At 37.1% G+C, this 14,751-nt stretch overlaps 1 protein-coding gene across 1 annotated transcript; it reads left to right on the top strand.

Annotated features, from left to right (window-relative positions):
- Positions 1-1,687: 1,687 nt before the first annotated feature.
- STEAP2 (STEAP2 metalloreductase) lies at positions 1,688-13,358 on the top strand (the record flags this gene model as incomplete). The annotated part of the gene is made up of 4 exons (XM_080339739.1): positions 1,688-2,459; positions 4,139-4,666; positions 6,299-6,463; positions 13,074-13,358. The coding sequence occupies exons 1-4, from the start codon at positions 1,968-1,970 to the stop codon at positions 13,356-13,358; spliced, it is 1,470 nt and encodes a 489-aa protein (XP_080195865.1). The 5' UTR covers positions 1,688-1,967.
- Between the last annotated feature and the right edge of the window lie 1,393 nt (positions 13,359-14,751).

Genomic DNA, 14,751 nt, shown 5'->3' with positions numbered 1-14,751 from the left:
CCAGAGCAATTCATCATGTCCAGATCCTCGATGCCCATTCTCCTAAGGATCCTTTGGACAAGAACTGAAAGGAGGCTGCAGTGTGGTTAAATGGTGCTGGTATCCCATTTCCTCATGGTGGTTCCAGTTGTGTCCCTAAGTTTTGTAGCACCTTCACATCATGTGACATGAACTGAAATGGGCCTCTGTAATCACATGGTAAATGCATATGTGTTCTATCATATTCAGTTGATGTATATCTCTTACCTGAACAAAATACAGCTATTCTCATTATGTTCCTGGGTGAGAACTAGCATGGTACGGGAAATGCTGGTACTTTGGTCATGTGTTAGATACATTTCAGGTCATGTGGTAAGAAAGACATTTTTCAGTGCATACATAAAAAGCTACATGGTCTGCCTCTGCCAGAAAGATTCACCCTTAGAATCCACTGGTTTTGTGGTCACTTTCACATACTGGTTTTTGTCCTTAGAGTCTCAGTCCAGTTTCAGTGAGTTTTTCCCTTCTAGTCAATGATGAAATGAAAGGTACTCATTTTTCTGGTAGCTTCCTCCAGCTTCTGAGACACAAAGCTACTTTTAATTGTGGGAGGTTATTTGCCACCCATACTGTATTCCTAGCTGATGGCTGGGTGAAGTGCCCCACTGGTGATTAGTCACCATCATATCAGCTCTTGGATGGTAGCTCAGGAAGATGTTTTTTTCAGCTCCTTCTTTCTAGGTAGTCTGTTCTTGATTGCTCCCAAGAGAGCAACCTCATGGTTTCTCTTTTGTCCTTCTTATCCTGCCTTTCCTCATTGCTTCCTTCATTTTCAGAACTCATTCCTGTTCTACAGTGCAGAACCACTTATGTCATAATTGTGGTTTCATATGAAGTCTTCTTTCCCAGGAGTTGTTTTGTGGGTTTTTATGTCTTTGTTACAGCTTTGCTGCAGTTATGTGACCTCTTCTCTCCAAAACTCTAGCAGTATTTCTTTAAATTTTCTGTGAACCTTAGCCTCTGCTCTTCTTCAAAGCCTTTCTTACTGCACTGAATTTGAGTCCTATGATTCTTTTCCCTTTTATTACTGCCTGAAGTCTATCTCTTCCTGCCATTAGATTTTTGTGGAATGCTGTCCCGTGTGTTTATCTCCAGGATTTATCTTCTCTGCCTTGTCAGAAAAATTCTGTTAGGCTTATTTGCGACTCATGGCCTTGAAGCCTTTACCTTTGCACCCACAGTTAATCCTTATACATCCATGGCCAGACCTAGCAGTCTGACCTACCAGTGTCCTTAGTGATCTCATTAATAGGCCTGGACAAATTTCCCTTATTGTCTTTGCCATTGGATCTATATGTACTGCCCAATTCCCTGGCTGACAGGTGAGTATGTCAGATGGATGTCTGTGTCATGGTGACAGCCATGACATTTGCAGCTTTGAGACTTTGGCATCCATTCCTTCCTGGCCAGTATAGGATACCACAATAATAACTTGCATAAGCTTTTAATGCAGTTCAGCTGCCATGAACTCACAGTCCTTGTGCTAGCCACAAACCAACTATCTCTACCTTCTAATATTTTCCGTAATTACCCAGTTTTCTTTACATGTTTCTCCTCATCATTCCATTGACCATTAGTTTTAGGAGCACAAGGTTATGTTGTGGTCCAGTATTCTGGGGCAGTGGAAGACAGGGAATAGAAGATGGGAAAAGTATCATTTACTTCTGTAACTGTATTATAGAAGTGCTTGAAGTATTTTATGTTTCTCCTTGTATTAGTGACATATTGCAAGACAAAATTGATTAGTGCATACTTCATTAAGGAAAAAATGTAACATGAATCTTGGAACCATGTATTTTGCTCCCAGAGGTGTTTATGGATTCTGATACCTTGTAACATTGTATGATGCTGCATTTTTCTTTCTGTTGCTTTCTGCTTTTTTTTTTTTTTCCCAGAAGTCATCCTGGTAGGTTTGGTGCCTTGAAAGTATGGAATCAATCTCTATGATGGGAAGTCCGAAGAACCTCAATGAAACTTTTCTGCCAAATGTTGCCAATGGCATTAAGGATGCCAATAAGATCACAATAGGCATAATTGGAAGTGGAGACTTTGCTAAGTCATTGACAATTAGGCTAATCAGATGTGGGTACCACGTCGTCGTAGGAAGCAGAAACCCTAAACTTGCTGCAGAGTTTTTTCCCCATGTGGTTGATGTTACTCACCACGAAGATACAGTAGCAAAAACAAACATCATTTTTGTAGCTATACACAGAGAACATTATGCCTCTTTGTGGGACCTCAAGCATTTACTCGCTGGTAAAATTCTGATTGATGTCAGCAATAATACAAGAGTAGACCAATATCCTGACTCCAATGCAGAGTATTTGGCATCACTTTTCCCTGATTCCCTGATCGTCAAAGGATTCAATGTTGTTTCAGCTTGGTCACTGCAGTTAGGACCAAAGGATGCCAGCAGACAGGTAAATCTTGTATTTGTATTAATTTCACTTGTGTGTGAGATGAAGATGACAGAAACTGAATGTAAGCAGCCAGATCTCATTTGATTAATCCTGCCTGAATTAGCATACCTAAAAAGTTGGGCCTTTAGTTTAAGTTTTAGTAGCCAATTAAACTTTCAGAATCTAGTTCATCCACTGTAAGACATATGAAGTGGTCCAAATTGTCCCCTGGGCTGCCTGTTTATCTTTAAAGATTGCAGAGGAAATGCGGATACTAGCCTTGACTAGACAACTGACCTTTAGATGATTACAGATAGAGGACTTGGGTTTTAAAGTCTTCTATAGGAAATATGTTAATTTTTATCTTTGTGCTCTTGCAAGGATAGAAGCAGTCTTTCCCAGTGTATTTCAGTTTCACAATTGGTTTACACAGAGTGAACCACTGAAAGAGATGCGTAGAAATCTCGGGTCCTGATCCCAGGGCTCAGGAGTCAGCTGATCTAAAAATGCTTAGATTCAATGTAACAAAGAAGTGAAAGAAATGATCTAGGTTTTAGAATGCCCCAAGATCATAAATATGAGGAGACAGAAGGAGGCACATATGTTTCTAAGTGATCATTCATTTGATCCAGAACTGCTTGGGAACATCATGTTCGAATGAATCCCTTCTTAGTGTGTTCCCTAAATCCATCCTGCATATAGAAAAGACAGCTTTATCATTTTCATGCTTTACTGGAATGATACAAAGGATTTAAGCCTATGCAAGAACAGAGTCCTTCATGGCTTTATGGACTCTGAGAAATGCATGCAAAATGACTGTTGTAATGTGGCTACTGGAGGCTAAACTGAGATTTCTGATACTTCAGGTAGATTTTTTAATGGAATGAAACTGATATAGAATTAGCATAATTTTAAAAATAACCTCACTGTACTATTTTTATCACCTTTCAGAATAGCATTGTGCTATAAGTAATTAACTTCTATCAAAACTGATCATGTGTGCTCTAATGCACATGATCAGTGAACAGTGTTGGACAAAGTATAGCCCACTGTAACTTTTAAAGGAGCTTTAAAGTACTGTGTAGCAGTGCATTTCTTTCACTATGTAATAACTGGTCTTTAGAAGGAGTTTGTATTTGGCGGCTAGTTTTTGTATTTTCTGTTAAACATTCAATTTTTGTGGAAATCTGGATTGTGAAATTAAGCTAAACTTGTTATACATAGAGAGGTTATACAGTTCTCTGCTTTGCATTCTGTTTAGGCTACAGCTGGTTTATAGTCATCATTCAAGATTCCAGTGTTTTTTAAAGACTCATGATTTTCTGAAATACTTTTAGCCATTGTTTCAGGTTCAATCCGGTCCTGTAGACATATCATTTGAGGGGCAGATTACCAGGGCATCCCTCATTACCTTGTTATTAACTGCAAGAAAAAGCCAATTTTATTTTGGTCACTTTGTTGCTAAGTCAGTGTGCATATTTTCACTTTGACTGTATTTGTATGTCGTTTCATTCTCATCTTGGTGATATAAGTTGGGATAACAATTTACCCTTTTAGCAGTAGTGCTGTGGTTTTGTCCTGGAGGCCCTCAAGATTTTTTATGGTTTTTGGGCAGTTGTTTTGTTTGGCTGGTTGGTTGGGTTTTTAACCTTTGAGTCTCTTTCTCTGACTACTGACAATTCACATGACTTTCCCAACAGGTCTATATATGCAGCAACAATGTTCAGGCTCGCCATCAAGTTATTGAGCTTGCCCGTCAGCTCAGTTTTATTCCTGTTGATTTGGGAGCATTGTCATCTTCAAGGGAGATTGAAAACTTACCTCTGCGGCTGTTCACTCTGTGGAAAGGGCCTGTAGTGATTGCAATTAGCCTGGCAACATTTTTCTTTGTCTATTCCTTCATTAGAGATGTAATCCATCCATATGTGAGAAATCAGCAGAGTGACTTTTACAAGATCCCCATTGAGATCGTGAACAAGACACTACCAATTGTTGCAATCACTTTACTTTCTCTAGTGTATTTATCAGGACTTATTGCAGCTGCTTATCAGCTTCACTCTGGCACTAAGTATAGGCGATTTCCACCTTGGCTGGACAACTGGCTCCAGTGTCGAAAGCAGCTTGGTCTGCTCAGTTTTTTCTTTGCAACAGTGCATGTGGTGTACAGCCTCTGCTTACCTATGAGGAGGTCGGAGCGATACTTATTTCTCAATATGGCATATCAACAGGTAAGCCAGTCTTTAGTTCAGTAAGCCAAAAATGCCTTGACTGTATGCATGTGGCTCGTGAATACAATATATATGTTTTCTTAATATGTTCCACTGTTGTCAGTGGAGAATGTTGTGAGTTGTCTTATGTATAGCTAGTACCAAGTCAGAACGGGGACTAAAATAAACACTTGTGCGTTGTACTCACCTTCTTGGTCAAGCTGTAGTCAAGTTTCTGTGGTATGGAGAATCAAGGAGGTGTCCTCCTTAAATCTCTGATAGTAATATGCACAAGGAGAATGTAGGATAGACAGGATAAGAGCAACAGCAGGAACCTTCTGAGTTTCTGACGTATGTTCCTCTATATGTGTACTTAATATATGAGGGAAGTATGTATATTATAAATGAATTTGCAAGTGTGAAAAAGGTATAAGGGTAGATACTGTAATAGTGCTTACAGATACATCTATGTTTACAAAATGAAAATTGTGTTACTTTGTATTATTTTGGACCGGTGGTAGAAATAGTTTATTCATTAAAACTTCAGTGTACATAATCTATTGCAGGCAATAGAAATTGACTCTCAGTTCCCAGGAGCAATTGGTCTTGCATAAACCTAAAACAATCTTTGTCAAATCTGTCATTCTTCAAAAGAAGGTCTGATGCTCCTGTCTGTCAGTGAGGTAGCTTATTGTCACCTTTAAAGTTGTAGAAAAATAGAACAGCCAGAAAAGCAGCATTGCCATTCAGCACATAAAATCTGCAGGAAAGAGAGACGTGATCGAACAGAAAGAAAAGCAAGCTCAGGAAGTCAAATGGAACAAATTAACGAGGATTAGGTCCACAAATTCTGAAAGAACTAGCATGAAAGATTTAACTTAAGAGAAAGGCAGGAAGAGCAAAACTATAAAAGGCAGCAAGAAACAGTAATTGCTCGCACTCTGTATTAGTAAAGGATCCATTGATACTTTTACTGAGAAATTATCTTGGTTTTAAAAACATTTTAAAACTCTCACTTGCTAATATTTCTATTCCAAGACATGCCATATCACAATAGTTCACCTGAAAGTGGAAAAATAATTGAATGTCCAAGTCTCTTAATCATTAAGGACATGAGTAGTTTATTTTTTTTCTGGTAAAGCTCTCCAGTGAGAACGGTCTTGGATGTATCAGATGTCAACAGTGAAAGAGGCAAAATAACTTGTACTCAGCATAGGGAGCTGAAGCAAAACAGGAAGTGATGCTGAACTATTTCTAAATGTAACAAACTAAAACCAAATTACAGCTTTTACCCAATTTATATTTTGGAATTTAAGTTTCCAGGGTCTGAAAACAAGAGCTGCTTTTCTGCAGCATATAGGAATGTGCAGATTTATGTGGTTTTATAGCATAATTGTTCTAAATAGCATATAATGTTACATTTTCTTTTAACAATTCATCTAAGTTTCAATGTTTAATGTATTTTTAATCTAACAAGAGCCAATGCCAACAATAAGGAAATAGTTGTTTTTCTGCAAGACATGAGGAAAACTCTGAAGTATTTGACTCCTTTTTATAGTTGTTCTGTGGCTGTAGGCTTTTATTCAGCTAAATAACATCTGTTATTTTTAGTATCATGTAGAATAAAGTGCTTCCTTTGTGCTCTTTCATCAGGTTCATGCAAATGTTGAAAATTCTTGGAATGAAGAAGAGGTGTGGCGGATTGAAATGTATATCTCCTTTGGAATAATGAGTCTTGGATTGCTTTCTTTGCTGGCAGTAACTTCCATCCCTTCAGTAAACAGTTCCTTAAACTGGAGAGAGTTCAGTTTTATTCAGGTGAGTTACTTTTTAAATAAGGAGGTTTTGTTGTTAATAAGAATTCCTTGATTATCATTATGATGATGAACGCTTCACAACATAAGAGCTTCCCCCCTCTGTAAAATTAATAAAAACAATGTATCTTTACTTGGCAGATAAGTTAACATGAAGGCACATTAAACACTTCATGAGTGTTAGAATAGGAATTTCCATTTTACACTTCTTGGTCTTAAATAACCAACACTGCTAAGAGCAAATGAGCACTAATCTATTCCTTTTCCATTGTTAGAATTTCTTACTAAATTCAAATTAGATACATTTGGACATGCTCGCTAAAGGCAATGATACTGCTGGGATATTACTATTTGTAGATGCACACAACTGTTAAAATTGAAGGCTTAATTTGTCCTGCAGGATTTTTATTGCATAGCCCTCTGACAACCATGGGATCATTTATTTAGTTTTGCTTCCCTCCACTGTGTGGGAATTAAAACAGTTCTCAACTGTGTTATTCTTTTAGCTGAAAATACCTATTAGTAAAATATAAAGCTTTGTTTATTAAACTCAAAAGCTTTTCCAGGTCCTGGCATCCCTTCTGTTTCCCTCCTTCCTCAGATAAACATCTATTACAGGCAGACCTAACCAGCATAAAATACTGAGAATTATAGGCTTTAATAAACAGCTTAATGTTTGCTTCCAAACAAAATTGCCATTAGTTCTAGGTAGCAGTCAGCAATAAGAAATTTTATTAGGATTCAGTCTTGTGATAAATTTCCTAAGTGTGCACATGCAGTTTTGGGCTTTGTTTTGTTTTGTTCTCTGATTTTGGATTCAGTACTCTAGTCCTAACTTGGTCTTTTCTGATTCATGGTTTTTCAACACATCCACTGTAATAATGTTGCCTAATTCTTAGTCTGGTTACAAATTCCTACCTTCATAACACAGGCACAGACTTCACTGTTCAGGACTTGAGTTGCACTTCATAATTTACAGACATTTTAAAGGGGTGGATAGGGAACACTTTGGCTGTAGTTGCCAGAGGTCTTCTGTCTGTAAGTAATGTCTTCCGTTTCCCGAAGGTTTCTATCAACGGAACACTCCAGGTAGGCCTCCAAAAAGTTTGCTGAAAAAATATTCAAATTAGAGTTCCCCTGACAGAACTGTTTATTCTCGCTCATGGTTTAGAGCCTTCAGAGGGTGTAAATACCCATTTTGTATTGTTACACCAACCCTGCCATCCAGAGTTCTCTGTGCAGGAACAATAGTACTGCTCTTGGGTGATGTAAAACGTTAATGCAAAAGAGCAAAATAAATATTCGCTCATGAGTGACGTGATGGCTTTATCCATTAATGACTTCTATCCACAAATCCAGCATTTGTATCTTATTTTTCCTTACTAAAATTTCCAAAGTTCAAGCTTGTGTGACTGAGTCAAAATCCACACAATGGTCATATAATGATGTGTCTACAAAGGCATTTTTTATTGTGTCATGTTTACTGCAGTTATTTCCACTGTAAATAAAGTCAAAATAGTTCCAAATTTAAATAATTATGAACTTTCATGAATCATCTGTCAGTATTTTGAGGAATTTGATTTGGAACAAGTTGTCTGCTCTGGAGTTATGTTACAGTTGATTCTGCATTACATGCTGAAGAGAACTTATATTGGTAATTAATTATGCCCATTTGCAATTTTTTCATCACAAAAAATATTGAACTACTAAAAATTGCCTTAAAGTTAATGATCATTAAAGGTACTTTGCTTTGTCATTAATTATTTCTCAGGATGTAAGTTGTTCTTCATTTAGTTATTTTTCCTCCAAAAATCCTCTTGCTTTATTCAGTCAGAAAACGGACTTTCAGTGATTCCTCACTAGAGTTAAAGAGGTCTGCGTTTCTGCACAAGCTTCATCGTACTCAGTGTGCAAGTAGAACAGATAAAACATCATAATACTTGTTGTCTGTTTTTCTTCTACTGAAGTGCAATGTGATGAAGTGAATTTGAACTTAATTTTCTCAATCCTCTCCAAGTCACAGTGGAACTATTAGCCCACCATCTCAGTGCTGCTTATTTTAACTGGGAAAAGCAGCATGTCTCCAGCTTTAGTCTTGAATCTCAGATGATTTGCCACAATAATTGCTGAACTTGTTTTGCATCTGACAGATGAAGAATCAGTCACACTCATCACTGGCACACTTGGCCAGTTTTTCAACTCAGAACTTCCCACTGAGAACAATATACTATTGCTTGCTCATCTTAGTAAATAGAGTTTCATCAAAATAAGGGTCTGGCCTCCCCTAAAGAGTTTCACCACTAAAATATACTCAGTCTTGAGTCCTACTAGGAAAATCTGAGTTTAGGCTAAAGAAATTATTAATATACACAGTATAGACTATTTTCTATTCTTCTAGCAGTAGAATAAGCCCCAAGCAGCATCTCCTATAGCTACAGTGATTCAAACAGACCTCTACCACAGTCTTTGTAATACTGTAAAGAATGCCGATTGTGAATGTTTTTGCCCAGAAATCATTGCTGTCTTTGATATCTCCTTTTAAATCAGTGCAAATTGGGCATTTACACAGTATGAAGCTGATCTTTTTGTGAACATTGTTTTTGTCTGCTAGCACAATCGTAAAGTTTTTTGGAGACAGTATTACTTGTTTGTTTGTCTGTTTGTGCGCACACTGTAAGGAAGGCTGCCTTGCCTTGGTTCTCCCACAAGAGTAGGGTACTTTTCCCCCAGAGTAAAGAAGAATGAGGCCTGAGTATTTAGCAAGTTTATGAGTAAGATTCCAGTCAGAATTGCTACAGCATGTTTGTGAGTTTAGCAATATCCTGTTACTAGGGAATCTGAAGTATACCTTGCATAAACAAAGGCTTTGGAAAATACCTTTTGTATATATAAATCACTTGGAACTACTTGACCATTGTGAAGGTAAAAATTCCTGAAGCATTTTTGTCTCACAGCAGATTTGTGTCTTTTTAGATGTACATCTTCCTGGTAGCATTTTAGGGATTTTTCTCCTGCATCTTTCACACTCCTCTAACACTTTTATTTTTTCCCCCAAAACAATGCCAGTTTGTCCAGTTTACCAGTGGCCTTGGCTGGCGATCTCCCACATTAGCTACAAAAACTGACTTTGATCAGGAAGGATGAGAAACAAAACAGGCAAGACATAGAGAAAAGCTAAAAGATCGGAGAGTCCATAGGAAATGTGCTGATCCATTGCTCAGCTTCCAGGAAACACAGTATTATGGAAAATAAGGAAGCAAGGTAACCAAAGATGTTCTTCCCCTTTTCCCAGCAGCCATCCTAGAGCCTAGGCAGGGGGCTGCCAAGACTTACAACTGAAATTGCTACTCAGTCACCAATGTGAATTTACCAGTGAAGGACAAATATCCCTTCTTGCTGCTTTCAAAGGTCCTCTGCTCTTGAAGAAGTTAGCATCCCATGCCTGTCATGGCCTCCCTGTGATAATATTTGTGTAGTTGATCTTCCAGCTCTCATAGACATATTCATCCCTTTCTTTTTCTATCTTATGAAGCCAGGAAAGGACGACAGAAATACAGTATGTATATTCCATCTGAAGCACAACTGCATTTCAGGAAATCCATTGTCTTTAATCCCTGTATTCCCTCCTACGCATTGTCAAGTCATAAACCTGTGCAGAAGAAAATAACCTTGCATACCTGAATGACAGCAGCTCTCTTTCCAGTATTAAACAGATTGCTTTCTAGCAATTAATAACTTCCACAGCACAATTATAATTTATTTCTCAATGATTGAAACACCTCTTATGTTAGCATCCTTAGGGGTGGTCAACTTTGGAATATGGCTTTCTGCTACTACCGCTGTCCAAGATTTGTAGTGTGATCCAGTGCCACCAGCTGATGTTATTTTTACCATTCAGCTGCCCAGCAGTGCATTTTTCTGCACTAATTGATGTCTTCTTGTCCAAGGCTGCTTCAGTCGGTTCTGAGTTTCCTCGTGTTACTACTGTATAGCCATTGCTGTAGCCTTTGAACATTTGCAGATACAGAAAAATCAAGTCTTTATAATAAAACCATAGAAGTTTTGTACTGACGCAGCCTCCTACAGTGGGGTTTTATGCAGGGAGCAAAGGCAGCCAGTCTTGTGTCTGCTTCTGGAAAAGCCTTTGTCAGTAGCTGCAAGCTGGGATAAATGCTCTTAATGGAACTTTCTAGTGCAGATCTGCTCTGACTGAACAAACCAGAGACTGCAGAATGCTAAGTTGTGTGGAGAACATCCTCTTTCTAGCTATGTGGTGTTATTACTGTCAAAAGTATAGCACAAAAATAGGGCAATTAAGGGCCTGGTAGAAGAAAATACCATCAGCAGCTGACAGAAGCTCCTATAGGAGTGTTTTTATTGTCAGATTTTTTACGTGAGTGGTTGAAATGCTCCAGTACACACTAACACATGCCCTACCAACCCATCAAAGAAACATATAGCAACTTTCCACAGGGAAAAAAAAAAAAAACCACCTTAATATAGATGGTTCATGTTTTTCTTGTCCTTGTGCTGTTAGTTCAAAATGTACTGATAGATGTCCTGATGGACTTCTTAGTTTCCATTTTGACTATTAGATAGAAAGATATACATACATGTCTCAAAACTGTAGTTTGTAGATAGAATTTAAATAAGCATTGATTTTTTTTGTTTTTTTCTTTAATTTGGGAAGAGTCTGTATACCATTTCCTTCCTGTTTCTTTTTCAATAATTGTTATAGTTCTCATCAGTAAGCCTGATGAAGAAATGAGGGATATGATTCACTTGTGCCCTTTTCTTTGCTGGCAGTGATGTAACAGCACTGAATTCAGGACAATCACACCAGCAAAAATCCACAATAACATATTCAAACATCAGGTTTGATAGTATTGTTTGCTGTCCAAATTTCCTACCAGGACTTCCGTTCAGATACTGCATATGCCATTTTAATATCCACAAGTGACTGTCTAATTGTTCTGTCTTGTATGGAATATTTTGGCAAAAAATTGTTCTTTTTTAAAAAAGTGTGGCATATCTAAAATGTGCCGACATGGCTCTGAAACCATTGGCAAAAATGGATAAATATTGGCAAGTTAAAAAACATGGTACTAATCTCTAAAAATTAACAAAAGTATTTTCCTTTTTATACTGTTATAATCATGAATCCTTGCAAACGATGTTAGCTCAGACATTTTCCTTTCCCTAGAAACTGGTTAATCTTGAAGCAGAAAGAACTAATTCTTTCACTTATTATCATAGACCATGAGGCTACATTTTTCTTTACTTCTTCGTTTACTGGAATTAAAACATAACTTGGTAGTCAGTTACCATTTTTAATATTCATTTTCTGTTTCAGTGATTTTCTGCAAATGTTTCCCAGCCAACTTAGCCATTACATCTATTTTGGCCCAAAAGAGTTTTTCTTCCTTTGATCACCATTAGAATTCAAAGCATAGTAGTCTTTTTTTATCATGGTTTGGGAAAATCAAAGTTAATACGTTTAACTCAAGTCTGCAGAGCAATACAACTACAGGCTTCTTAAAAGGCAGATTCACAGAAATGGTGAATGACCCCTATTGGCACCACCTTCCGTAGCATGCTCTAGATTGCATGAGAACAGGTGGGAACCCTCTACTTCATGTTTCATCCAGCACTACCTGTTCATGATAAACTGTATCATTGCCTTGTGCCCAAGTCCTGCAGCCCATTAATCAGGAGGCAACAGCTGCTGAAGAAAGGCGAGGGATGATTTGTGCTAACTGGACAAGAGATGCAGGCCATTGTGAGGAAGAAGCAAACTGCACCTCTCAAACTGATAAAAATCTGGAGTGATGGGCCCAGATCGCTTCCAGCAGAATTGCACCGTTCCATAATCATGAATATTGGAAGTGACCTACCCTCCTAGTTTAGAAACAGGGGACTTAACTTCCAGTCACAACTGATGTTGTTCAGCAACTTCACTGGGATTGTTCCTTATTCACATACATATCCTGAAGTTGATTTCCCTTACTTAGAATTTGGGCAAACGTCTGCATTTCAGCTATGACTAAGGGCTATAGGTGCTAGCAGAGATGTTGTAAATCAGTGTTCAATCCGTAGTTTTCAGCACATGAGAACTTAAAGCCACATATTGGTGATTCAAAATAGTGTATAAGTGTCGCGGTTGAGACGGACAAACGACATGGACCAGGTTCTTTCAAGATGAAAGTAATAGAGAGCCATTTATTGCTACAAGTGCATTTTTATACAATTCTACCAGTTCATATGTCTTTTCACTATTGGTTACAAGTTACAGCACTAACATCTCATTGGTTAATTTTTCTATCATCCATGTTATTCTTCTATCCCCTTCTCTCTCACGGGTATATCTCTCCTCTCTCCGGATACTCCTTTACTCCCATCCTTCTCAAGGGTAAATCTTAATATCTCAAGGCTGATCTCTACTCTCATATTTTCTGTCAAGGATTCCACAGACCTGCTGCAGTTTCCCACATATAAGTAAGAGATTTTTAACATGATGCCTAGTAGAAATGTTAGAGTAATGGGTTAGAGCTGTTGAATGAAGGACCAAGTACTATTATCTCTTATTTTTTTCCTTCTTTTATCTTTTTTCAAAGTCTACACTTGGATATGTTGCTCTGCTCATAAGTACTTTCCATGTACTGATTTATGGATGGAAAAGAGCTTTTGAAGAAGAGTACTACAGATTTTATACACCACCAAATTTTGTTCTTGCCCTTGTTCTGCCTTCCATTGTAATTCTAGGGAAGATCATTTTACTTTTGCCATGTGTAAGTAGGAAGCTGAGGAGAATTCGAAGAGGATGGGAGAAAAGCCATGTTATAGAAGAAGCAAGCGGATCTCTTCCACATCTCTCTCCAGAAAGGATAACTGTTATGTGATGACAGACTAATATTTGTTAGCACTGTTCTAGATGTTTGAGTTGTTGGGGTTTGGTTGGTTGGTTGGTTGGTTGGGGTTTTTTTTGTCCTAAATTTCTAATTTTAGGAGATTAGTTAAAGAATGAATAAAGTCACTGTGGACTTGCTTGGCATGTAGTACAAGCTCTTAACCAACCTATGAGAAATTTATAATTAGAAGACTACTCCTTTAGATAATTACAAAATATTTTTGGTTTGAATTACAGAGGGCAGATGATTATGAAATCAGAAATTTTAAATGCTTCTTTGCACAGTTATATCACGAGTATTTTATTATAACCATGCATTCCAGATATTTCCTTGACTTAGAGCATATGTGTCAGAGTGCTACTTATTAATACCACATTTTCTGGGCAGTATTTCTTTTATTAAAACCACACTTCTGAGTGAATTCAAGATATAGACTAATAGAGTGAATAATTTAGGAAATAATCAGATATTGAAACAACTTTTCTTAATTTGTAATGATGTATTGCACATGTACAGTATATTTATTTGGGTGTGGTTTTAAACTATTCCTTCATTTGAATATACAAAACCAGTTTCAATGATGTTATAATTGTACATCTTGTAAGCAAACGATATTGTACTAACAAGGTCAGTGTTTTCAAAGTAGCACATAGGATTTTAGACCTTCAGCATCTCTTTATTTCTATACATCGTATAATGAAAATTCAAAATGGTGTTTTACATGCATACAAACACTTGCAGATATGTGTGCAAGCAAGTAGTTATTGATTTTGGCATGATTTTGAAATATCAGGAATTGTTTTAAAACAAACCAAACCAAAACAAGCTGAGAAATCTTCAACAATAAAAATCCATTTTCACTGTGAAACTTCCAGTATGTTGATACAACAGGGAAGCATCACAACACTCATGTTCTATATGTTTCTACACTGGAGTTTCTGTTATTATATATGAATTTCCCAGAGTCTGTCTTAAATTCTTATTATCTTTTTGTGTATATCCAATCTTCTATTTTTATATAAAAGTCTTACTTTTACAAGTGTTACTGGGATATGCCTGAATTTTTGAGAAACAAAATTATTATTCTTATACTTAAAAATGAATTTATCTCTAAAACTTGACATTTGCATTTCCTGTGAGATTCAAAAGAACATTCACAAATATTTATTATACTGCTTTGTCAGATTCTAATCTTCTCTAACAAAATAGCCAAACTCAACTCATACCTTCCAGCTACTCTTGCTTAATTAGCAAAACCTTTATTTCAGTGAATCAGAATGTGTTATTTGTCCTAATTTTCTTGTATGAAATTGTATTTTTCTTATCTGTATTTGCACTGTTTAGGATCTTTTGACTTTTATAGCTGAACATGCACTGCTTATTT

The sequence above is a fragment of the Nesoenas mayeri genome (assembly GCF_963082525.1).
Source record: "Nesoenas mayeri genome assembly, chromosome: 2".
Taxonomy (NCBI): Eukaryota; Metazoa; Chordata; class Aves; order Columbiformes; family Columbidae; genus Nesoenas; species Nesoenas mayeri.
The sequence above is the reverse complement of the archived record's forward strand: the minus strand, read 5'-3'. Positions and strand labels throughout refer to the sequence as shown.